The following is a 26825-nucleotide window of genomic DNA, read 5'->3' on the forward strand; positions in this document are numbered from 1 at the left end:
CAGTCAAAAATATTTTGCCATGCTATCACCTACGATTAAGGACTGGCAGTTTGGATTCCTGTGCACTCTGAACATATTTCTTTACTGTAACCTACTAAAATCAAAATGGTCAAACTTGTACTTTAAACTTTAAAACTGCCTTGTCGGCAGCCCAGATGCCTACCCCTGGTGTTTTAATAACAGAGCAAGTTTCTCTAAGGGGCCCACAGCATTAGGCTCTGTGGAGAGAGCTGCTTTAAAAACCCATGTGATGATTTCTCAACATTGCATAAACTATTCCTACAACTTTTCTTCCTGTTACTAAACTAAATCCTGTCCTTCTCTCTTTCTGAATAAGGCTATCCTGCCCCAGTCATGTTTCCATAATATAAGTGGACACATACAAAAAGTTGCCTTTAGCCAATCCAAGACCAAATTCTAAAGAGAGGATACTCTCTCTGATGATTTGTAAAAACTCTACAGGATTTTTTTAAAAATTTCAGTTGGAGACATTCAAGATAACTCAATAAATCTTACTTTATAATGCTTATTAACTCTCTGCATCTGTCTAATTGTCTGCACTCTCCTGTGCAGCTGTGTCTCTGCCCCTCCCCCGCTCTTTCACTCATCTCCCAGTTTGTTCAGATGTCAGCAACCTGCCACTCTCCTATGCTCCCGTGCCCTCCCAGCCAGCCAGTCAATAAAAAAAAAAAAAAAAAAAAAACCTCCTACTTTCTCTTTAAATGTAAATCCTACAGTCTTCATTTAACTCTACAGAATTTTCATCCTAACACTAGGGACCTATTTCTCCAACTCTGTAATTGTCTTCTTATTAAGTGCCATCTACCTCACAGGTATAGATCAAAATACAGCCACCAAATATCTGTCTCTATGGATATTTCTAGTTTCTGCTATAGAATTTATTTTAATTATGTATGCTTGAAAGTCAAAAAACACCTTTATCTGTTAAAAAGCCAGAGTAAATTTTCCAATTTCCCCATTTTTAAAAATAATGTTAAAAATTTAACATCTATAATTCTTGCCCCTTATAAAGCTATAGCTAAGTATACTGTTTAGACCCAAGCTTAGTTTTCTATATTCCATTTCAATATTTTTTAAAATATAAAAGTTAAAAACTTATGATTTTGATGGAGACATCTCTTAATTTACACACATACAACCTTCTGAATAAGAATGGGATATTTCTGCTTTTAACCAAAATTAATTTTGGAATTCCAAACTCTTATTATCACTGAAAAATGTGTCTCTTTGTTTCTTCCACAACATGAATTTTAATACAAAACACAAATAATAATAATCTGATAGACCTAACTTTTTTGCCACTTAGGAAAGGTTCTTTTTTTATTAATTTTTCTTTCTTTTATTGAGCTATTATTTTTTTCCACCCCTCTTCTATCCTTTCTTCTCCCCTTCTACCCACTCACATGGTCCCCATGGTCCAAATTTACTCAAAAGTTCTTGCCTTTTTCTACTTCCTGTGTAGATTAGATCCATGTATTTCGCTCTTAGGGTCCTCTTTGTGTTTAAGTTCTTTGGAATTGTGAATTATAGGCTAGTTTTTCTTTATATATGTCTAAAAGCCACTTATGAGAGAGTACATATGATATTTGTCTTTTTGGGTCTGGGTTACCTCAGACAATATGATGTTTTCTAGATCAATCTATTTGCCTGTAACTTTCAAGATGTCATTATCATTTTTTTTTTTTTTGCTGTGTAGTACTCCATTGTGAATATGAACCACATTTTACCTATTCATTTTTCAGTCGAGGGGCATTTAGGTTGTTTCCAGGTCCTGGTTATGAAAAATAATGCCTCTATGAACACAATTGAGAACAGGTCCTTGTGGTATGATTGAACACCCTTTGGGTATATATCAAAAAGTGGTACTGCTGGGTTTTAAGGTAGGTTGTTTTCTAATTATCTAAGAAATTGACACACTGATACCCAAAGGGGCTGTACCAGTTTGCACTCATACAAACAATGGAGGAGTGTTCCCTTTACCCCACATCCTCTCCAGCATAAGTTGTCATCAGTGTTTTTGATCTTGGCCTTTCTGACAGGTAGAAGATGGTATTTCAGAGCTGTTTTGATTTACATCTCTATGATAGCTAAAGATCTTGAACATTTCCTTAAGTGTCTTTCAGCCATTTTAGATTACTCTACTAGAGTTCTCTGTTTAGATTTGTACTCCATTTTTCATTGGATTATGTGATCTTTTGATGACCAATTTTTTGAGTTCTTTTTATATTTTGGAGATCAACTCTCTGTACAGTGTGGGGTTGGTGAAGATCATTTTCCATTCTTTAGGCTGCTGTTTTGCCTTGTTGACAATGTCCTTTGCTTTACAGAAGCTTCTCAGTTTCAGGAGGTCAAATTGTTAATTCATTTTCTCAGTGTCTGTGCTACTGGGATTATATTTAGGAAGTAGTCTCCTGTGCCAATGAGTTCAAGTGTACTTCCCACTTTCTCTTTTATGAGGTTCAGTGTGCCTGGCTTTAAGTTGAAGTTTTTGATCCATTTGGACATGAGTTTTTTTTTTTTTTTTAAGTCTTACAAACTTTATTAGTGCTGGGGAAAGGAGGACAGGCAGCTCCGGTCTCTCCCTACATTACTGCTTGCCGTTGCCATTGATGGGACGGTTCAAATGGTCAGGGGAGGACAGGAAGGCCTTGATCTTGGGCCGGGCACTGAGCAGGGGGAAGTTGTCCAGGCAGCCAGGGGCCAGGACCTGGTGGATCAGCAGCAGATCTAGCAAGTTGTAATCGGCGAAGGAGATCTGGTCACCCACGATGAAGGCTTTGCCTCCTTGGTTCTGGGACAGCAGGGTCTCGAAAGGTTTCAGGTGTCCAGGCAGGGCCTTCACATAGTCATCCTTCCCTTCCTCATATTTGGTGTAGATGAGGGTGATGTATTTCAGGCGAAGGTCTTCCACCCCATCATTCACCATATCCACCAGGGCAGCCTCCTTCTGATCTTTTCCATAAAGCCCAAGGGATCGGCCCAAGTGCCTCAAGATGGCATTAGATTGGTACAGGGTAAGGTCTCCATCCTGAAACTTGGGGAGCTGCCCATACAGACAGGTGGACTTGAGGAAGCCTTTCATCCAAGTATCTATGGACACCACCTCCTCCTTCCAGCTCTGGTTCTGGTCAGCCAGTAGTATGCGCATGGCCTCACAGCGCCCTCGAACTGGGAAGTAGACAATGGTGTACGGCGGCATGGCTGCTGCGTAGACGGAGGCACGAATTCCGAGCTGCGTAGACGGTAACGGATCTTGAGTGTGGACGCCAGCCTGGACATGAGTTTTATGCATGGTGATAGTTATGAATCTATTTTTATTCTTCTACATATTGATATCCAGTTATGCCAGCAGCATTTGGTTAATATGCTTCCTTTTTTTCCATTTTATAATTTTTGCTTTTTATCAAAAATCAGGTGTTTGTCAGTGTGTGGATTGATATCTGGGTCTTCTATCTGGTTCCATTGGTTCTCCTCTCTTTTTTTATGCAAATGCTATGCTGTTTTCAGTACTGTAACTCTGTAGTAGAGTTTGAAGTCAGGGATTGTGATGCCTCTAGAAGTTCCTTTATTGTTCTTTTATTGTTTTGGGTATAGGTTTTTTTTTCTTTTGCTTTTCCATATGAATTTGAGGATTGTTCTATTGAGGTCTGTAAAAAAAAAATGCTGGGATTTTGATGAGCATTGCATTGAATCTATAGACTGCTCTTGGTAAGATTGCCACTATTACTATGTTAATTCTACCTACACAAGAGCATGGGAGTTTTTTTCCATTTTCTGGTGTCTTTTTCAATTTCTTTCTTCAAAAATTTAAAGTTCTTGTCATACATGACTTCCACTTGTTTGGTTACCATTTCTCCAAGATATTTGATGTTATTTGTACCTGTTGTAAATAGTAATGCTTATCTGATTTCTTTCTCAGCCCATTTATCAACTGTGTAAAAAAGGGCTACTGAGTTTTTTCAAGATAATCTTGTATCTTGCTCCATTACTGAAGGTGTTAATGAGTTGTTAAAATTCCTTGGTAGAATTTTTGGGGTGGCTTTTGTAAACTATCATATCATCCGGAAATAATGAGAATTCAGCTTCTTCTTTACTGATTTGTATCCCTTTGATCTCCTTTTGTTGGCTATTGCTCAAGCTAGAACCTTGTGTACTATATTGAATAGATATGGAGAGAGTGGACAACCTTTTCTTGCTCCTGATTACAATGGAATCACTGGGAATTTCTCTCCATTTAGTTTGATGTTGCCTGTTGGCTTGCTGTATATTGCAATTATTATGTTTAGATATGTTACTTTATCCCTGCTCTCTCCAAGACCTTTATCATGAAAGAATGTTGTATTTTGTCAATGGCTTTTTCAGCATCTAATGAAATCATCATGTGGGTTTTGTCCTCAGTTTGTTTATATGGTGAATTACATTGACAGATTTTCATATGTTGAACCATCCCTGCATCTCTGGGTTGAAGTTGACTTGATCATGCTTGATGGTTTTTCTCATGTGTTCTTGGATTCGGTTTGCCAGTATTTTGTTGAATAAATTTGCATCAATATTCATGAGTGAATTTAGTATATAATTCTCTTCGTTAGTAATGTCTTTGTGTTGTTTGGGTATCAGGGGAATTGTAGTCTCATAAAAAATGTTTGGTGATGTTCCTTCTATTTCCATTGTGTGGAACAGTTTGAGGGATTTTGGTATTAGTTCTACATTGAATATCTTATAGAATTCTGTACTAAAATAATCTTGCCCTGCGCTTTTTTGGTTGGGAGAATTTTGGTGACCATTTATATTTCTTTAGCAGTTATAATCTATTAAATTTGCTTATCTGGTCATGATTTATTTATTTATTTATTTATTTATTTATTTATTTATTTGGTTTTTCGAGACAGGGTTTCTCTGTGGTTTTGGAGCCTGTCCTGGAACTAGCTCTTGTAGACCAGGCTGGTCTCGAACTCACAGAGATCTGCCTGCCTCTGCCTCCCAAGTGCTGGGATTTAAGGCGTGGGCCACCAACGCCTGGCTCTAGTCATGACTTAATTTTGGTAAGTTATATTTATCCAGAAAATTGTCCCTTTTCTTTAATTTTTCAAATTTTGTGGAGTACAAGTTTTTGAAATGTGGCCTAATGATTCTTTGAATTTCTTCCATGGCTGTTGTTATGCCTCCCTTTTAATTTCTGATTTTGTTAATTTGAATATTCTCTCTTTGCCTTTTGGTTAATTTTCAGCTGTTCTGTTAACTCACTAGTGTGGGAGTTTTCCAGCTTCTGTTTTTTTTTTTTAAATTTATGTATTTATTATGTATACAATATTCTGTCTGTGTGTATGTCTGCAGGCCAGAAGAGGGCACCAGACCTCATTACAGGTGGTTGTGAGCCACCATGTGGTTACTGGGAATTGAACTCAGAACCTTTGGAAGAGCAGGCAATGCTCTTAACCACTGAGCCATCTCTCCAGCCCCATCCAGCTTCCTTTTGAAGGCCGTTAGAGCTATCAACTTTCTTCTTAACACTGCTTTCATTATGTCCCATAATCAATCACTGGTCATTAAAACACATAATATAAATGGACTCAACTTATCTTTAAAAAGACACAGGTTCACAGATTGGATATGAAAATAGAATACATCCTTCACTGCATATAAGAAGCACACCTCAACCTCAAAGACTAATATTGTCTGCCTCAGAGAAAAGGGTTGGGAAAATTTTTTCAATCAAGTGGACCTAAGAAACATGCTGGTTTATCTAACAAAATAGACTTCAAACTAAAATCAATCAAAAGGGACAAAAAAAATGACATTTTATACAGCTCAGAGGAAAAATACATCAAGAGGAAATCTCAATACTTAACATCTATGCCCCAAATACAAAGGCACCATCATAAATAAAAGAAACACTACTAAAGCGTAAATCACAAATAAACCACACACACTAATAGTGAGATACTTTAACACCTAATCACACCACTGGACAGGTCTCTCAGACATAAAATGACCAGAGAAATAAGGGAACTAAGAGATGTTATGACTTAAATGGACTTAACAAACATCTATAGAACCTTCTATCCAAACATAATAGAATATACCTTCTTTTCAGCACCTCATGGATCCTTCTCAAAAATTGACAAAGCAAACCTCAACATATAAAGAAATTGGAATAACCCCAGGTATCTTATTGGATCACCATGAATTATGTTAAAATTCAGCAGCAACACTAATTACAGAAAGTCCATAAACATATGGAAATTAAACAATGGTCAACTGAATCATCAATGAGTCAAGGAAAAAATAAATTAAGAAATTAAATATTTTTTAAAATTCAATGAAAATGACCACACAACATACCCAAATTTAAGAAAGGTTTTTATGAGCTTCAAGTGGTCCGTTTAGATTCTCCAACATCATCACGGGTAAATATAAACTCAAATATGTATTATTTATCTACAGTTTCTTTTCCAACCTCTGTAATTTTTTTTTACAGAGGAGAGAAACTTTCCCTGTCTCCCTGGCCAGGATTGCCTCTCTTTTCTCTCCTAAAATTTCAAGTATGCACCTAAGAGAGAGAGTTTCTTCTCTAAGATTCTGTCACTTCATATTCTTCTATTAACATATATTTATTCCACCAGTTTTATAATCATTTGAGGTGTTAGTGTTTGCTCTTGCTCTGGCCAGGCAGTTTCCTCTCCACAGTTGTGTGCTTTGACCTCCAGCTCTCCCTGCAAGAGGCCCTTGTGCACTGTTCTGACACAGACTGCTCCAAAGCAGCCTGCAGGTCTCACAGAGTCTGAGACAGCCTGTTTTTCCCTGGTCTCCATGCATTTTTACTGTGTTCCAGCCTTTAAGACAAGACCTACAACTTTGCTTGTGTGGGAGTTTTCCAGCTTCCTTTTGAAGGCCTTTTGAATCTCTGCATGAGCTCCTTCTCCATCCCATTACTAAACCTTTCAGAGACTCCGCCAAGCTCTTATCCAGGTCCCAGCTCTTCATCTCCCAGATTTAACTTGGCCTTTCTCCCTCTATGTAACAGAGAAGGAGGGATATGTCCTTGGTGTCCTAGGACTTCAGTTGGGACCTTCCTTTTCACCTGTAGTGTACCTGTCAAAGAAGCTGGATCTCATTACACAGGGCTGGACTCCCTGCATATGTGCTTTAGCGACCACTGAGCTTCTTATTCATGCGTCAAAGAAACTAACTTTTGGGTCACCAACCACTGCCTTCCCCCACCACAATCCATCCCATCTGTTAATTTACAAAGACTTACACTCCTTACCCTTTCCCAAGTTCATTCCCTACAGGTGGCACTAGTGGAAGATGTCTCACTCACTTTCCAATGCTGCCCACCTTTTAATATCTCAAATCTCCTACATCAGCCTAACATTAATTGTTCCCCATCTCACACCTGAAAGGATTTTAAGAAGTATTATATTGCCCCAATATTCTAATTCTGCTTTTCTGAAATTTTATTCAGTTTTGTGCTTTCTCTCTCTCTCTCTCTCTCTCTCTCTCTCTCTCTCTCTCTCTCTGTGTGTGTGTGTGTGTGTGTGTGTGTGTGTGTGTGTGTTTATGTCTATGTAGACTATGTAGCACAAACTTTGAAACTCACAATGATAATCTTTTCACTCTGTCTGGAGTATTGGTACTTAAAGAATGCTGGAGAAATAGTTTTTATGGTGTACAACATTTGTCTTATGTATTTGTTGTGGTCACTTTTACAAACTAATTGTAATCATTATTTCATATGTATTGGAATTTTTCCAGTATACATGTCTTTGTGTCCCATTCATGTATGGTGTCTAAGAGGTCAGGAGATGGTACTGGAGATACCGGTATTACTAAGCTTCAATATGTTCTGGAAATTACACCTGGTTACTCTGGAAGAATCTTCAGTCCACTTAACTACTAAGGTATTTTCCACCCCAAGTTTTCTCTTCTTCATTGTTTCCTGTCCAAGAAACCTAATCACAGTCAGATCCCTGACACTGATTTTAAACCGCTTAACTCCCCTCCATGTGAATAAACCATCAGTAGGGGTGAAGTTCCTAATTGTTTATCAAATACAGTATTGTTAGCCCCTAAGCCATAAAACTATAACTAATAATACAAACACATCAGATTGTAATCTGACATTTCAGCGTATTTTTTCACACATACTTAACAAGTAAAACACTACAAGAGAAATATTTTGGAAGAGATGGAGGAAGACCAAATAGAGGAAAGTGATGTTATATCTTTTTTTTTTTTTTTTTTTTTGGATTTTTCAAGACATGGTTTCTCGTAGCTTTTTTGGTTCCTGTCCTAAAACTAGCTCTTGTAGACCAGGCTGGTCTCGAACTCACAGAGATCAGCCTGCCTCTGCCTCCCGAGTGCTGGGATTAAAGGCATGCGCCACCACCGCCCAGCTATGTCTTTTAATTAATAATGTACAGAGATAAATTTTAAATGAAAGAATGAAAGAAGTGGGTCTTGAGAGATGGCTCAGCAATTAAGAGTACTGGGTACTGTTACAGAAGACTGAAGTTCCATTCCATACCCCACATGGTAGGTAAGACTTGGCATAACTGTAGTCTCTGGATTATTGTCCCTTCTTCTGACCTCTGTAATTACTGTGCACATACACATGCAAACAATACATATATAACTATAATTTATAGTTTAGAAAAAGTAAAGAGTCAAATTCTCTAGAGTAATGCCACAACCCTGAGACAAGAAGCAGGTAGGGTTAGTTAATTAAACGAATTCTGGTCTTCCATGGAAGCAGCTATGGCCTTCTTCTGAGCCAGCCTGAACAGAGACTAAAGCAGCTGGTGCTCTGGTTAAAGAAGATCACTAGAGCTGTTCCTCTAATAACAGATTACTGATAGGTGACTCTTCCTTGATGTTATCTGTGTTTGTGTTCTCTGTCATTTGGTTATGGAGAATTGTGACATTGCCACATTTAACTTTTAGATCTAACATCCCAGTTATGTTATCAAACATAACCAAAAGGCTCCAAGCATTCTGCTTCACAGTCTCTTTTATTTGATTCTCAACTAAGAAGTTTTAGTGTAAGATAAACATGCCAGGAAATTTCTTTTCATTTTTTAAAAATTTACATAGGTTCCTGCATGAGTTTTAGATAAGAACGCCCCTAAATATCTCTCTTTTTACATTGTGATCATGTTGGTCATGTTTAGTTGTGGATTTGTTGACGGACTATGCTTAGGAATTAGGCAGAATTCCACAGGAACGTGTCCAGATTCTATAAGTAAAATCTCCTCCATGCTTTCCTTTTTAGGAAGAGCTTTGCTTTGGAAATAATACCCTTGTTCTTCTTGTCAGCTGAGGTAAGTAAGCTGTCTTATTTCTTCAGTTTTGGCTGCTGTGAAGTCTGTTCTAGGTAGTCAATCTGTCTATCTCTGGAATTAATTAAATCTCAAAAAGCTGGGTACACGTTTAGGGGTTTTTCTTATTTAAGGTTTTGAAATGGGAAAACTCACCTTTAATCAGAATCTTTTGAGGTGAAAGCATCCACCTTCACCAATTCTTGGTGGTAAGGATCTTTAATCCCAGCACTTGGGAAAATGAAGTAGTTGAATTTTCTGAGTTTGTGATCAGCCTAGTCTAGAGAATGTGATCCAGGTCAACACAGTATAACAATGTCACAAAAAAAATCAAGAAAATCAGTCAAATAAAAATCCCTATTTATTATCTGGATCCCCCCTTCTGGTGGCAGTCTACTTAATAGGAATATTGAAGAAATAAGCACTGTCTCTATTTGTCTGCCATAACTCAGTCTCTCTCTCTCTCTCTCTCTCTCTCTCTCTTTCTATCTTTCTCTGCTGGTTCCATATCTGGACAGGAAGTTTATTCCTTTAATAGATTTAGAGCCTTCATCGTTGGAATTCTCATGTATACTGCAAATCTGCTGAGACATCTAGTTCATAGATTTTCATTCAGCTTTCAATTAGTAGGTAGCCATTGTTGGAATAGCTGGACCACAACCCGTGAAACATTCTGATAAATCCACCTTCTACATATATGAAGAATTTCATTCTACCAGTCCTGTTCAAGTAAAGAACCCTGAATAATGCAAGGATTTTTTTCACCTGCTCACTGAGGAAGATGTGCTGACTCATCATACTGCCCATAAAGGCGTTCTTCTAGCCCTGGTCTCTCCAGGTGTTCAACTGCCATGAGACAACACTTATTATTATTGTTATTATTATTATTATTATTATTATTATTATTTATTCTTTTCTCAAGATTTGGACCTCAAATTCAGAAATTAAAATCCTGGATGTATCAACTTGTTTTCTTTCAGGAGAAAAATATATTATCTTGTTGGTGATGTGGTTCCTGAATTGCTCTCATGGTTGTCAGAAGTATCTGTGACAACCAGATAAAAATTACCCTTAGTTCTCCTGATGTCAGCCAGAAACCATAGAACAAACTTCATCTTTTGTGTCCTAAATATTTAATTTTGTAATATTCAGGGCACCCTTCCATCTGTTCAACAGGAGAATCACTCCACTTCATATTGTGTACTGGGCTGTACAAGCCAGGCACATTGTGTCCAAGAGGAAGAAGACCATGTGCTTATGGGCTGCAGGAAGATAGCTGGGGCATCTACTGGAGGCAGAGTAAATGATATTAAAATTCATATTTCTGCAGGTCCTTAAATTCTGGATCGAGTATGGGAGCCAGAAACAAGAACTGCTCTGCTGTGCCTTTAAACACACTGTAACCCTGAGAGAGGTGTTCTTGTCACTCAAGTCTCACTAGCCAAACACAGCCCCAAGCTGACCTGTCAGTCAAAAGTCAGGTGGGACTTCCTGGCGCCATTTTACAGGCTTAATTTTAAAGCAGAGCAGGCCTCAGTGGATTGTGTGCTGTGTTGAGTGATGTGGCAGGAAACTTGGAGGAAAGCATGGGTGAGCATGGAAGCCACGACATGGTGAGTAAGGGGCTGCTGTCCCAAGATGGGGAGGAGAGAATGGTGAGCTATGTGAGACAGTGTTGCAGATCCTCCCGGAGGCTGGGTGGGAGCCTAAGCCTACAGTCAGGGTTCTTTTAGGTCCCATGTGGTACTTGCAACTCCCCAGGCACAGTTTCTGGTCTTGAAAAAATTCCTCTGTGGGCTACATCTGGGAAAAGCATTTCGAGGGGGGAGTTGTGTGTAGAAACTTCTTTGTAGTCAATATCAACGTGATTTTGATGCATATGGAAGCCAAGGTGTTGGAGAGTTTTTCTAGGTTCTCCCAGAAGTCCGGCGTTTTGTGTTTAACACTTAGTAGTAAGATCCATTTGGAGTTAATTTTGTGGCGTTTGTAAATGGCATTCTTGCGTTTGTTTCCACTCCACTACTAACCTGTGATGCAGAAGAGTAGAATTGTTGATATAAAGGCTTCACCAATGCCTAGGAGATATTTAGCTGAGGGAGAGCTGCCTCTAAATTACCCAAAGATAAGTCGTATGCTAACTAGGCCTGCTAGAGATTAGGATGCTAGGAGAAGTATTTGTTCTCTAGGATTGCCCAAACATTTGGCTGTAATCCGGGACACAGTAGACACTCTGATTTACAGCCACGTGACATATTTCCACATTAAAGAACAGGCCTCTCACAAGCTGCTCAAGGGGCCCTTACAGAGTCACAATGAACTTGAGGGCCTGGTCTGCCATAAATACCCAGTTTTCTCCTATGGAAAATTAATGTTCTTCCAGATGCACATGATGAGAGCAGGTTTCAGCTGTTTGAAAAGGAAAACACTGTTGTGCAGAGGACTGGGCTGATCAAGCAGCAATTTTTATTTAAGTTCTCCCTCATGGAGATGGAACATAGCTCCTTCTCAAACCCGGGGACTTTTTGGCAAAGCCAGGAACAGCCTAGTGTATAGGTATTAGTAGTTTTTCCTAAATTCCTGAGCTATACAGAATAAGAGAGAGCTCCTACATTGGAAGCAAGAATGTGCCAGGGAGAGGTGGTAATGGTCTGGAACCTGTGTCTTTTTCGAAAGGTTCTTCAGATCCTGAGAACACTACTCTTCTTACCACGTGGTAAGAAGTTATCAGTCCCAGGAATGGATGAGTGTTTCCCTTACTCCATATTCTCTCCAGAAAAGGCTATCATTGGTGTTTTGGGTTTTAGCCATTCTGACAGGTGTAAGATGGTATCTCAAAGTTGTTTTGATTTGCATTTCCCCGATCAGTAAGGAGGTTGAGCATGACCTAAAGTGTCTTTTTGGCCATTTGAACTTCTTCTGTTGAGAATTCTCTGTTCAGTTCAGTGCCCCGTTTTTTAATTGGGTTAATTAGCATTTTAAAGTCTAGTTTCTTGAGTTCTTTATATATTTTGGAGATCAGACCTTTGTCTGTTGCGGGGTTGGTGAAGATCTTCGCCCAGCCAGTGGGTTTCCTTTTTGTCTTAGTGACAGTGTCCTTTGCTTTACAGAAGCTTCTCAGTTTCAGGAGGCCCCATTTATTCAATGTTGCCTTTAATTTCTGTGCTGCCAGGGTTATATGTAGGAAGTGGTCTCCTGTGCCCATCTGTTGTAGAGTACTTCCCACTTTCTCTTCTATCAGGTTCAGCGTGTTCAGACTGATATTGAGGTCTTTAATCCATTTGGACTTGAGTTTTGTACATGGTGAAACATATGGATCTATTTTCATTCTTCTATAGGTTGACATCCAGTTATGCCAGCACCATTTGTTGAAGATGCTTTCTTTCTTCCATTGTATATTTTTAGCTCCTTTGTCAAAAATCAGGTGTTCATAGGTTTGTGGGTTAATATCCGGGTCTTGTATTCAATTCCAATGGTCGACTTCTCTGTTTTTATGTCAATATCAAGCTGTTTTCATCACTGTAGCTCTGTAATAGAGTTTGAAGTCAGGGATGGTAATACCTCCAGAAGTTTCTTTATTTTATAAGATTATTTTGGCTATCCTGGGTTTTTTTGTTTTTCCATATAAAGTTGATTATTGTCCTCTCACAGTTTATGAAGAATTTTGATGGGATTTTGATGGGGATTGCATTGAATCTATAGATTGCTATTGGGAGAATTGCCATTTTTACTATGTTGATCCTCCTAATCCAAGAGCAAGGGAGATCCTCCCATTTTCTGGTATCCTTTTCAATTTCTTTCTTCAAAGACTTAGAGTTCTTGTCAAATAGATCTTTCACTTTCTTGATCAGAGTTATCCCAAGATATTTTATGTTATTTGTGGCTATCGTGAAAGGTGATGCTTCTCTGAATTCCCTCTCTGCTTCCTTATCCTTAGTGTATAGGAGGGCAACTGATTTTTTTGGAGTTGATCTTGTACCCTGCCACATCACTAAAGGTGTTTATCAGCTTTGGGAATTGTGACTGTGGAATCTAAAGGAGTTCTTTGGTAGAGTTTTGGGGGTCGCTTATGTATACTATCATATCGTCTGCAAATAACAAAAGTTTAACTTCTTCCTTTCCAATTCGAATCCCCTTGATCCCCATATGTTGTCTTGTTGCTATTGCTAGAACTTCAAGCACTATATTGAAGAGGTATAGAAAGAGTGCACAGCCTTGTCATGTTCCTGGTTTTAGTGTGATGGCTTTGAGTTTCTCTCTGTTTAATTTGATATTAACTGTCTCTGTGTGTTTTACAGTCTCCAGTCCCTTGCCTGACTTGTGAGCCTTCTCACAGTGCAGGCACTGCACTAACCACAACATATGAACTTAAATAAGTCTAGGCATAAGCTCTCATATCAAGGCTTGAAGAGGTAACCCAATAGGAGAAATAGGGTCTCAAGACCAAGGAAAAGAGTAAGAGACACCTCTCACACACTATTCCTTTTGTTGCAGCTGTGTTAGAATATTGAGGGCTTTATTGTAGTAGGATAGCTGGGCTCAGGTGGGGACATACTGCCATGGCTGTTGTTTGTATTATTATTATTATTTTTTTTTTTTGGTTTTTCGAGACAGGGTTTCTCTGTGACTTTGGAGCCTGTCCTGGAACTAGCTCTGTAGACCAGGCTGCTCTCGAACTCACAGAGATCCGCCTGACTCTACCTCCCTAGTGCTGGGATTAAAGGCGTGCGCCACCACCGCCCGGCTTTGTTTGTATTATTAAACCGTCATGTACTTATTTGAGTTTGTGGTCATTATGAGTCTAGGTTCCTATTTATCATTTTGTCTATATGAAAGTATGTTTTTTTCTTTGGTTTCTGTTTGCTGTCTGTTCTTCTGGTCTGTGTGGCCTATGGTTCAACAGAGGTCCTTCACAACCATGTTTGGGGCTAGAAATCAGTTGACTGATGTGGTCTCTCTTCTGCCAGGAAGTCTTTTGTGCAAGTTGGTGGCTAAGATTACATGAAGGGGGGTGCTGGATTGGGGACTGCATGGTGTGAGGGACTTTGGGAGTGGACACGTCAGTGCACCAGTGGCCTACATGGACTTCTGACAGCTGGTATGTCTTGTTCAGACAAGACATCTCCACCTATTTTGGAGGCTAGGACACAGTGACAAAAAGGCAGGTGGGATGGGGATAATGTTTGGAGGATGTATTCAAAGAGTGGAGAAGACCCAGTGGTGGACAGGCTGCCTGGATTTCTAATGGCTGGTGTGCTTTATCAGGGAGTCTTTGCCTGAGTTCAACTACCTGTTCTTCTTGCTGGCCTGGCCTGCTCTTGAGGGGTGGGGATATGTCTCACAGGTGATGGCTGGAGAGTTGTTTGGGAATTGTGACTGTGGAATCTAAAGGAATGAAGAAGTTATATGAAATGGTGGCCTACTTGTTCTTTGCCTGGTGTGGTCTGAATGTGAGTATGGGATGTCTGCCTGAATTCGGGACTGGAACACAGACAGATATATTCCTCTCTTTCTAAATGGATTATATCCTGTGTCATTTTATGTCTGAAAAGTTTACTTTGCTTGTTGATTTTAAAAGATGTCACAAGACAATATTTTGTCTTGAGTCTCAGAAGAGACTTTGGATATTTGAACAACATTTTGCCTGTTGAAGATTATGAAGTTAGATTCAAAGCCTTTTCATTTCTTTTTGTTTATTCTCTTTATTCTTCTCTCATACAGTACAATCTGACCACAGCCTCAACCCTGTCTAAACTCCCTAGTGCCCAACATTCCCACTGGTCCAGATCCACTGTTCCTCTGTTTCCCTTCAGAAAAAGCAGGCCTCCTAGGAATGTCTATGAACATCATGACAAGGTACATGAAAACTAGACACAAACCTTCATATCCATGCATGATTACACAACTCAGTAAAAGGTAAATAGTCCCAAGAGCAAGCAAAAGAGTCAGAAACACTCTTACAGTTAGCAGTCCCACAAAAACACAAAGCAAAGCAACCAAAGTGCACATTGAGAGGATCGAACTCAGACACTGCAAGCTGCATAATTGCTCTGTCAGGCACTCTAAACCCTTATGATCCCTGCTTAGTTGATTCCGTAAACTGTCTTTTTTTTGGCGTCCTTGACACCTATGGCTCCTAAAAAACCCTCACCCAAATTTCTGCTTGCTTCCAAGTGATTCAGCTACTGTGTGAGTGAAGTTCTTTTTATCTGCCATAATCAATTTTCAGAGGAAGGCCCTCTGTTGACAATTAGTCTAGGAAACAATTATGATTTTATTAGAATAGAGCTAGGGATCCTTATATTGACCATTGTTTCCTTTTCTGTTACTTGTATTTTGTTCTACTCTAAATTCTGAACCATTGAACTTCTTGTTAATGCCATCCAGGCAGTGTTGGTCATGGGTTGTCTCTTTTCACTTAGGCCTCAGTTAGTCCAATCATTGGTTTGCCACTACACTAATTTAAGCCACCAATTTCTGGGTATATCTTTGGGACAACACACTGTGTGTCAGATATTTTGTGGCTGGCTTTCTTTTCTATTCTCACCACAGGGAGCTATATGTCATTGGAGAAGATGACAGGTTCAGGCTCCATATTCTTAGTTACTGGGAGTCCTCACTACAGTTGCCCCCTTAGCTAGCAAAAAGTTTCTACTATATTAGGTTTCCACATCAACTTTAAACATTTCCTATTCCAGTCATCTCTCCCTGTATATTCTCCCTCCATCCCCCCATTATCCCATGATTGTTACTGTTGTGATTCCTTGTTCACCCACAAAATCTAGTCTATTTCCTCTTTTCATGTGGGCTCCATGCATGCTGTGCTACAGCCATTCTTGTTACTTTCCTTCTCTGAGTCTGTGGATTGTACTATGATTATTCTTTACTCAACTGCTAATACCCACATACATATGAGTGCGTATCATGTATGTCTATGTGGTTCTGGATTTACTTGCACAGAATAAAATAGAACTGAGGAAACTAGACATCAACAAATCAAATAATCAAAAAAATATGGTACAGATCAAAATTAAGAATTCTAAATAAAAGAATTTAACTGGCTTAAAACACATAAATAAATGTCCAACATACTTAGCTATCAAGGAAATACAAATCAAAAGTACTTATACCTGTCAGATTGGCTAGGATCAATAACAGAAGTGACATCTCATACTGGCAAAAATAAAACAAAAGGAACACACCCCCATTGTTTCTGAGGTTGTAAACCTGTGTAGCCACTATGAAAATCAATATGGCAGTTCCTCAGATAATTGGGAATCTATCTACCTCAAGACTCAGCTATACCATTGTGGTAGTTTGAATATAATTTGCCCCCATAATCTCTTATGGAGTGGAAGTAGTGGGAGGTGTGGCTGTTCTGGAGTTGGCATGGTCTTGTTGGAGGAAGTATGTCACTGTGGGTTTTTGAGTTCTCTTATCCTCAGGATAATTCCCAGTGTGTCAGACTATGTCCTGTTTCCTCTTAGTCAAGAACAAAGGACTCTCAGTTCCAGTATCACATCTGGCTGCCAGCTTACAGATTTCAAACCATGATGATAATTAACTCAACCTCTGAAATTATATGTGAGCCTCCTCAATTAAATACTTTTGTTATAAGAGTTTCTCTGGTCATGGTGTCTCTTTACCAAAAAAACAAAAAAAAAAAAAAAAACTAAAATAGAAGTTGGTCCCAGGGACTAGAGTATTGCTGTGATAGTCCTAACCATGCTTTTGTTTTGAATGATAAGGTCTTTGATTCTTTGGCTTACAAAAAGGAAAAATGCATTTGGCACTGCATACAGGATCATACTAGGAAGAGCATGGGAAAGAGTGACCTTGATAATGAAATGAAATATCAGGAGCCAGCTCAAGAGGTTTCAGAGAAGAATTTTAATATGTTCCTTAAAAATGATTCTTGTGATATTTTGGTGAAGAAACTGCCTTGGTTCAAAAAATCTGCCTGAGGCTAAAGTAAGGAGATTTTGATTAATTCCCTGTGAAGAAGAATCCTCAACACAGCATAAGATAGACTCTGCCAAGTGGATGTTGGTGATAACTCTACTGAAGATACTTAATAAAAGGGATTCGTGGCTGAGGGGGTGGTGGCACATTGACTTTAATCCTAGTACTCTGAACACAGAGGCCTGCACACCTCTGTTAGTTCAAGGACAGCTTAGTTTACACATCAAGTTTCAGGACAGCCAAGCTTATACAGCCAAAAGCAGAAAGCTGGTAAAGATAGAATTAAACAAGGTGCCATGTTCCAACCCCAGTAAGCAGTAGAACCTGACAGCTGGGGCCACATGGTTCTGGTTTAAGACTTAAAGATAAAAGAAGGGGCCGGGCGATGGTGGCGCACGCCTTTAATCCCAGCACTCGGGAGGCAGAAGCAGGCGGATCTCTGTGAGTTCGAGACCAGCCTGGTCTACAGAGCTAGTTCCAGGACAGGCTCCAAAGCCACAGAGAAACCCTGTCTCGAAAAACCAAAAAAAAAAAAAAAAGATAAAAGAAGGGGATTATATTCTCTGTTTCTTGTTAGCTGGGGCTGAAGAATCAGCTGTGATGAGCAAGTTATCAGAAGTATTTAAGCAAAATATGGTTCTGCTGGATACTTAATGCTGGATGGCTAGAGCTAAAAATTTAGTGATGATTACGAGACCAGCATCACTGATGTGAAAATGTCTGGGAAGTGTTTTCTAAGAGCACAGAGCAACTGTCTTCCAGGGGTAGCCACCGTTGTACCGCAACAGGTAGGTGGAGTTTCTAATGTGTTTCACCGGGTGGTAATATTTTGAAGGTATTGATGGATGTAAGGCTTGGCACTGTGAGAGGTCAGAAAAGGACATCACTGAAGGTGCAGTGTCATTGGCAGTTGAATGCCCAGGACTGTAAGGGTCAGGCCAAGAGGTGCGGCACCCTAAGGAGATTCTATGAGAAATACTGGTGAAGGTGAAACCCATTTACAACAGAAGACCCCAGTGTCTGGAGAGGCCAGCACTGTGAGATGACCACCAAAACAGCAGTAGCAGTGGAATTGAGCCAGCCAGAGTCTGGAAGACCAGGTGTGTGTACTGCAGAGGGCAGAGTCAGTGTACTGACCCAAAGCCTATGGAAGGGTACTGAAGATCTTGAGTGGGCCTTAATATTGGAAGGTTGGAATTCTTTTTTTTTTTTTTTTTTTTTTTTTTTTTTTTGCTTTTCGAGACAGGGTTTCTCTGTGGCTTTGGAGCCTGTCCTGGCACTAGCTCTTGTAGACCAGGCTGGTCTCGAACTCACAGAGATCCGCCTGCCTCTGCCTCCCGAGTGCTGGGATTAAAGGCGTGCGCCACCACCGCCCGGCTGGAATTCTTTAATTATCCAAGATGTTAGAGATCCCAGGGTCATAGGTTACCTGCCAAGGAGAGCTACTAATGTGCAATGGCACCAGCCAAAGAAAAAGAAGTGTGATATTCTCAACAAAGCAGAACAGGATTGGAAACCTGGAGAGCTATTGGACATGGAATTAGGTATCATTACATTGACTTTTTTCTTTATTGTTGCTTGTATTTGTTTCTACTCTAATTCTTTGAGCCATTTAACTTCTGGATCCTGACCATCTAGGCGCTCTTCCTAGTCATGTTGGGCCTCAATTTGGGCCAGTCATTGGTTAGCCCCTACACAAATCTTGAGCCACCATTTTCCTGATCTATCTTCCAACACCACAAGTGTGTGTCATATATTTTGTGGATGGCTTGGTTTTATAGTCCCACTACTGGGAACCATATGTGATTACAGAAGATGGCCAGTACAGGCTCCATATTTCTCTGTTATAGGGAGTCCTCACTATAATGACCCTCAAAGATTGCAGAAAGTTGTTACTGCACTGTTTGACCATCAACCCTTGAAAGCTTTCTTATTCTAGTAATCTTGCTGTGTTTTTCCTCTACATACCTACATTTACTCTTATGAATTTTCCTGTTCTTACTCTGTGTACTCCCACAAAATCTAGTCTCTTTAATAGAATCTTTAGGATCCATGCACCCCTGCTACAGCCATCTTTGTTACTTACCATATCTGGGTCTGTGGATTGTACAGTAGTAAGTCTTTATTCAACAGCTAATATCCACTTACAGTGAGTACACATCATGTTTTTCTATGTAGTTTGAAGTTACTTGTTCAGAACCAAAAGACCTCCAGCAACACATCTAGAAATAAATTAACTGAATAAAAATATGGTACAGATTTAAACAAAGACTTCTAAATAGATGAATCTAAACTGTCTTAGAAACACTTAACTACATGTTCAATATACTTAGCCAACAATGAAATGTACATCAAAATAGCTTTTAGAATTCACCTTATACCTGTCAGAATAGATAGGTTCAATAACATAATGGAAAACTCATGCTGGCAAGGATGTTGAATAAGTAGAAAGTTGATTGGCTAGGATCAATAACACAAGTGACATATCATACTGGCAAAAATATGGACAAAGTGAAACACACCCCCATTGTTGCTGAAAATGTAGACATTATGGCAGTACCTCAGATAATTGTGAATCTATCTATCTTAAGACTCAGATAAACCACTCTGGTAGTTTGAATGTAGTGAGATCCAATAATCTCCTAGGGATGAGTGGCACTATTAGGTGTGGCTTTATTGGGCTGGGTTATGGCCAAGTCAAGTCAATATCACGATTGTTATAAGAGACTTCACATTGAAACACTTCAGGAACTGTTCCAGCCTATGACAATCTTTGAAGTTAGACTAAATACGTTTTAATCATGGGATGACTATGAATATTTATGGATCAGGGTCAGTATGTAGTTGTTGAAGGAAAAGGTCCCAGATTAGAAGAAGTGGTTGAACACTTGTCTCTCTGGGGTGCTCTTCTTTGTTGTATTTGTGGAACATTGAGTAGGAGAAATCTTTTGGGTGAAATTCCTATATTGGGGATTGGATTTACATGTTCATAGCCTGAACCCATTTCTGGTTATGTGTGTCCTGCTGTTATGACTTCACCGCCATTATAGATGGTATCACTTAATGACAAAACATGCAGTTGTAGCAATTTCTGTTCATTCTTAACCTTTTGCTATCCTGATTTCTATTTTAATTTTTGATTTTTACTTTTGTTTTTGAGAGACAATGTTTATCTGTGTAGCTCTGGGTCCTCAATGTAGCTCCTTAGACCATGCTCTCCTCAACTCAGAAATACAAATTATCCTGGCAACTTCACAGAGGGATTAATGGAGCAGCAACATGCTTGTTATTTTTCTGTATTCTTTTACTATCTGATGAGCCTGGAATATACGTTTTTGTACATTTCAAGAATAAGTTCCAATGCTGAACTTCTTGAAATGTGAAGTTTGGTGGAGGGTATCATTTCCTTTTCCAGGAGAGTAGTATGCATGACATCAGTACCTCTGCCATCTGAATCCTTGCACTACAGGGGTGTGACTTTCTACCTGCCTCTATTTTTTGTTGTTTTGAATGCTCTCAATGAATATGAGGTTGTATCTATATACATGGGTGTGTACCACAGGCGTGCCTGTTTCTCACAGTTGTCACAAGAAGCATCAGAACCTATGAAGTTGAAGTAATGGATAATTACAAGTCCCTATTAGTACTGGTAATTGTGCCCACTTATCTGCAAGGACAGCAAGACCGCTACATTGCTGAACCAACTCCCTTACTCTGTGTTGTTTATGATCATCATTTGCAGGGCTGAAGTTTTCTTTGGTCCATTTGTAAGTGTTAAACATGCACTCCCTTTTAAGATCTTATTATGAAACAGTTTAAACTGGGCCACTGCAAGTTCTGGAAGATGAATGTAGAACTAAAAAATACAAAACTTTTTGTAAGAACTTCGTTTAAAACCTCTGATTTCCTTTTACATTTTTTATTTAAATGATTATGGATGGATACTGGGTTTTATTAATTTGTAACTCTGGCTTACCTGCAAGCCATTGCATAGGCTTTAACTGACATCCAACTCAATTTATTTCATCTGCTTTTACATTGATCACTGGTATTAAAGTCACAAATGAATATATCCAATTTTGCCATCCTTTTTCTAGATAATCATTGGTATTATTATTTCTGTAATGTTTTCTCAGTAGTGTTGATCTGCTTGCTTGTATGTCTCTGTGTGGATGTTTATCGGCACTTCTTTCTCAAGGCTGTATCCTATTTAAAGGGCCAACAAAGGGCACATATGAGCCTCTTCTTCAGTTTCCTTCTACAGTGATTTTTGTTTATATTATAATGCAATGGCAAGGCAGAAGTGTGGGAAGCAGCAGCAATATACAAATATATCATTGTAAAAGAAGTATCCAATGTCAGGATCACACTTTTCTTATTGTTGATTGGATTCTCCTAGAATTCAGTGACCTATGAGGATGTGCACATTGACTTCACTGAGGATGAGTGGATTTTGCTGAATCCTTCCCAAAAGAGTCTCTACAAAGATGTGATGCTGGAGACATACAGGAACCTCACCGTTCTTAGTAAGATTGTGAACTTTACTTCACGTTTTAAAATAAGGGGACAACTGTGTATTATTTATTGATACTTTTGTATATTTGTGTTTGAGAAAGAGTAAGAATGAGCCAAATAACTAAGGCGTAGTTCACTTAAGGTATTCAATCTTGTACAATATCCTTTAATATATTATCTACTTTCTGTTCCTATATTTTAGGCTACAGTTGGGAAGGCCATAATTTTGAAGAGTATTGTCTAAGTGCTAAAAAACATGGAAGGTAATTTTTATTTGCAACTTGGTGTATATTTGTCTCTGAAGAAATTTTATTTTGTCCTGGAAGATTTAAGGAAAAAAATAGTATATATAAGCACACCATAAAGTATATGGTTGATTATTAATTTCTCATAAAATCATATGCCTCAATATGAGGTAAATGGTGTGTACATTCCTCTGAACAGAAGAGAAGGAAACAATGTCTTAACTGATGCTACCATGAGAATTATACTGTAGAGCTGCTAATCCATTTAGTTTCATACCACTCAGATAACACACATAGACACATTGAATAGATAATAAGTATATGTTTAACACTGTGCCAAAAATACTCTGTAGTAAAGTGCATGTTACTCATGTACTTGTGACTTTGCCAAACTTGTTGAATGAATTGAGTCATGAGAGTTAAAAAGGCTCTTGTGGAGAAACATTAATTCCTACACCATATGTCTCCCAATTACAAAAAGTCAAATTGTGAATTCAAGGGACAATTCTTCTTCCTTTAATAAGAATGTCATATGTCACAAGTGAGCGTCCCAAAATTGAAAGTGGGACTGTATATCTTTCAGAATAATGAGAAGTTAGGAAAGATATTTAGTATTTCAACAATGGGTAGTTTTGTTGAATGTGCTATAAGATTATATTTAATTGGTTTTCAAAATTCCTTGGGAAGACATCAGCAAACTCACACAGAAGATAAGCCCTGTGAGTGTTGGAATGTGTTCTTACTTTTGTTTGTTCTAGTACACTTTCTTGTGGTAGGTATTGTACTACAGGAAAACATAAGATTCCAAATGTAAGGTTATTTAAAACTGAGTTAGTCTATTTCGTTTCAAATATCTAAAAAAATTCATATAAAGTGATGCTATTAAGTGTGGGTCATTTATAAATAGACTCTTACCATCAAAGGTTCTTCATAGACACAAAACATCGTATACTGAAAGAGAGCACCATAAATGTAAAACTTAAAATCTGATTCCTTTTTACACTAAACAAAATTATAAAAATTAATTCATACAGATATTAAGACTCATCAATGTAATGAACATGGTAAAACTTTTACATGTGCCAATTATCTTTGCAGGGATGAGAGAAACCATAATGGACATAAGCCCTCTAAATATCCTCAATGTGATAAAGTCTTTGCATGTTACAGTCACCTTCAAAGGCTTGAAAAATGTCATTCTGCAGAGAAGCCATATGATGGTATTCAATATGATGAAGCCGTTGCACGTACCAGTTCTCTCCAATTACTTCAGAGTACACATGCTGAAGAGAATCTCTATGAAAGTAATCAATGCAGTAAAGACTTTTCATATGTCAGAAGTCTTCAAGTTCACAGAAGACAGCATTCTGGAGAGAAAACTGATGAATGTAATCAATGTGATAAAACTTTTTCAAAATGCTCTAAACTCCAAATACATGAAAGAACACATACTAAAGAGAAACGCTATGAATGTAATGAATGTGGTAAAGTATTTCTACGTAAATATAATCTCCAAGTACATAAAAGAACACATACTGGAGAGAAACCCTACACATGTAATCAATGTGGTAAAGCCTTTTCAATTAAGAGTAGTCTTCAAGTACATCAGAGAATACATACCGGAGAGAAACCTTATCAGTGTAATCTATGTGGTAAAGCTTTTGTGTATCGTGGTGAACTTCAAAAACATCAAAGAACACATACTGGAGAGAAACCCTACACATGTAATCAATGTGGTAAAGCCTTTTTACTGAACAGTAAACTTCGAGTACATCAGAGGATACATACTGGAGAGAAACCTTATCAGTGTAATGAATGTGGTAAAGCTTATTCACAGAACAGTAGTCTCCAAAGACATAAAAGAACACATACTGAAGAGAAACCTTATCAGTGTAATCAATGTGATAAAGCCTTTTCAAGGAACAGTAATCTCCAAATACATAAAAGAGCACATACTGGAGACATACCTTATAAATGTAATCAATGTGATAAAGCTTTTGCATATCATGGTGAACTTCAAAGACATCAAAGAACACATACTGGAGAGAAGCCCTTTGAATGTAAGCAATGTAATAAAGCTTTTTCAGAGCACTTTCAACTTCAAAGACACAAAAGAACACATACTGGAGAGAAACCCTATGAATGTAATCAATGTGGTAAAGCCTTTTCATATACAAGTACTCTCAAACTTCACAAAAGAACCCATACTGGAGAGAAGCCTTATAAATGTGATCAATGTGATAAAGCCTTTTCACGACTCAGTAGTCTAAAAACACATAAAAAAACACATACTAGGGGCTGGACAGATGGCTCAGCGGATAAGAGCATTGCCTGCTCTTCCAAAGGTCCTGAGTTCAATTCCTGGCAAACACATGGTGGCTCACAACCATCTATAATGAGGTCTGGTGCCATCTTCTGGCCTGCAGGCATACACACAGACAGCCTATTGTATACATAATACATAAATAAGTATAAAAATAAAAAAAACATACTGGAGAGAAATCTTATGAGTGTACTCAATGTAGTAAAGCCTTTGCATGTTGTAGAAGTGTACACATCCATCCAAAAATACATACTGAATAGAAGCCCTACAATTTTAGCCAATGTAGTAGAGCCTTTGTATGTGTCATCAGGCTTTAATATCTTGAGAATAAAATCATACTGTCAAGACACTCTTTTTTTTCTTTTTTTTTGTTTATCGACGTAGTGTTTCTCTATAGCATTGGAGTCTGTTCTGGAACTCACTCATAGACAAGGCTGGCCTTTAACACACAGAGATTTGTCAGTCTCTGTCTCACAAGTGCTGGATTAAAGGGGTGTGACACCACAGTCCAGCCTGTCAAACACTTTAGGTGCAATCAGTGTGGTAAAGTTTTCCTCTTCTTGGTAGTCCTTATATGGGAGTAAACTTTTAGTAGATAAGGAGTCTATTAAGGCCTTTGCAAATCACAGTACTCTGATGACCTGAGAAGATTCATACTGTAGCAAATGTGACTATAAATATTTTGGAAATATCTTCAGGCAACACACATTTACTTTCATAAGACTGGGAAGAAAACACGTCTACAAGTGTCAAATCTATTCAAGCATTATGAAGTCTCTAATTTTTTGCACATGCAAAATTTTATGGACAGAAGTCCTGTGCATTTAGTGATAAGGTAACCCTTTTTGATTTCTTACCTTTCTTCATTTATATAAATAAACTTATCTGGAGAAATTAGCTTGATTCGGGAAATAACCAGGCTAGCTTACAGATAAACAATTATATTTTTACATATTATAAGGCGAAACTCATGCCACGAGAAGGGAAAATCTAAGTTCTTTCGTGTCCTGTGGAAATCACCCAGAGCTCAAGCACCTGGTCTATCTCAGTTTTTCTTCTGGGTTCCAGGAGACCGCACCTCAACTATGTTCCACTTCTTAAATATGACCGATTAACCAAGCTTCCCCTATCCCTTATCCAGATGTAAAATTTTATAGATGTGTATGATGCCTCTTCTGTGTCTGTGATAAAACATAATGTCTAAGTCAATTAATATAATAGTTTATTGTGACTCTGAGTTCCACACCATTATATGATCACTTTGAAAGTTGTCACAAGAAGTGTCAGACATGACGGCTACATTCAGAAGCTAAGAACTCACATCCTCAGCCTGCAGCATGAATCAGGTGTAGGAACATGAAATGGTGTGTGAATGTATACTCTCAGGAACAAACCCGTGACCTATTTCTTCTAGGATGACAATATTTTCTAAACTTTCCCAAATGATGCCATTAATTGGGAATGAATAATATCCGTAACTTCAAGTCTACATTCTTGCTTTCTATTGCATGATCCAAATCATGATTGAGAAAACCTCTGGAAGTAAGCCTTTAAATGCCTCAACACCTAGGTTACAGGAATGAATGCTTACAGGAGAAAAACATTCTTGAATGAAAATTTGTTTAGCCAGAGATTTTATTTAATTTTAATTATGTTATTTTAGTGTGTATTTGTGTAGGTATGTGAATATTCATGCTTGCTCCCAGGAAGGTTAGACCATTGGGTGTTCCTGTTGCAGGACCACAGGAAGTTCTCAAAAACCTGACCTTCACCCTGACAATGAACTTGTCCTAACTGCTTGTTCATATGTGCCCTGTATATATGTTGAAGACATTATTTTTTATCATCTTAACATCAGGTAATAGAGAAGAACTCATGAAAGAGAAAACCTTCATGTAAATAATATGGTAAAGACTTTAGACATCACATTGGTCTTCATTGTCCAGAAATTCTTGTTATATATCTTTTTCATCATGAAGAAGGTTAATCATTCACTATCTTCACCCAAGTGTCATGGTGGACATTTGTCCATTGCGGTTTCTGGTTGGTGAGAGACATTAAAGTGTTCTATACATTTAGCAAATCCTTTCAGTGAAGTTTATTTTGTGCTCATTGTATTCTTTCTGTGACCTTCATATATCTTCTTCTGTGATTTCACTTAGTGATAGGTATTTTTCTGCTGCAATATAGAAAATGAGATGTCTATTATCTGAGTGAAACATTTATTTTAATATTAGGCAGTGTATATTCATGCTTTTTAAGTAATTGTGTCTGTGAAATTGTTTTGAAATTTTTTCCTGGATTTGTTTTTCATCTTTTCACAAATTTCCTTGAGATGTCCTTTGCTATCTAGTTCAGTTTGTATGTCACTAATTAGTTATGAATACATCTGAACTTACAATCATCATGGGTCAGTAACAGGTCCAAGGGTACATGTTAGATCCC

At 38.3% G+C, this 26825-nt stretch overlaps 1 protein-coding gene and 1 pseudogene across 1 annotated transcript; one reads left to right on the forward strand and one right to left on the reverse strand.

The window, feature by feature from the left end:
* Window positions 1-24350, forward strand: part of LOC121464649 — a 237874-nt pseudogene extending 213524 nt beyond the window's left edge.
* LOC121464850 (glutathione S-transferase P-like) lies at window positions 2530-3235 on the reverse strand. Its single transcript, XM_041677930.1, has one exon. The coding sequence runs from the start codon at window positions 3218-3220 to the stop codon at window positions 2609-2611; it is 612 nt and encodes a 203-aa protein (XP_041533864.1). The 5' UTR covers window positions 3221-3235; the 3' UTR covers window positions 2530-2608.
* Window positions 24351-26825: the final 2475 nt, after the last annotated feature.

This window comes from Microtus oregoni, unplaced genomic scaffold (genome assembly GCF_018167655.1).
Source record: "Microtus oregoni isolate MIOR12 unplaced genomic scaffold, Mior012 000029F_ref0000214, whole genome shotgun sequence".
Lineage (NCBI taxonomy): Eukaryota > Metazoa > Chordata > Mammalia > Rodentia > Cricetidae > Microtus > Microtus oregoni.

Bases quoted from the DNA above. Each gene is read 5' to 3' on its own strand.
- LOC121464850 (XM_041677930.1), bottom strand. From the start codon at position 3,220: ATGCCGCCGTACACCATTGTCTACTTCCCAGTTCGAGGGCGCTGTGAG.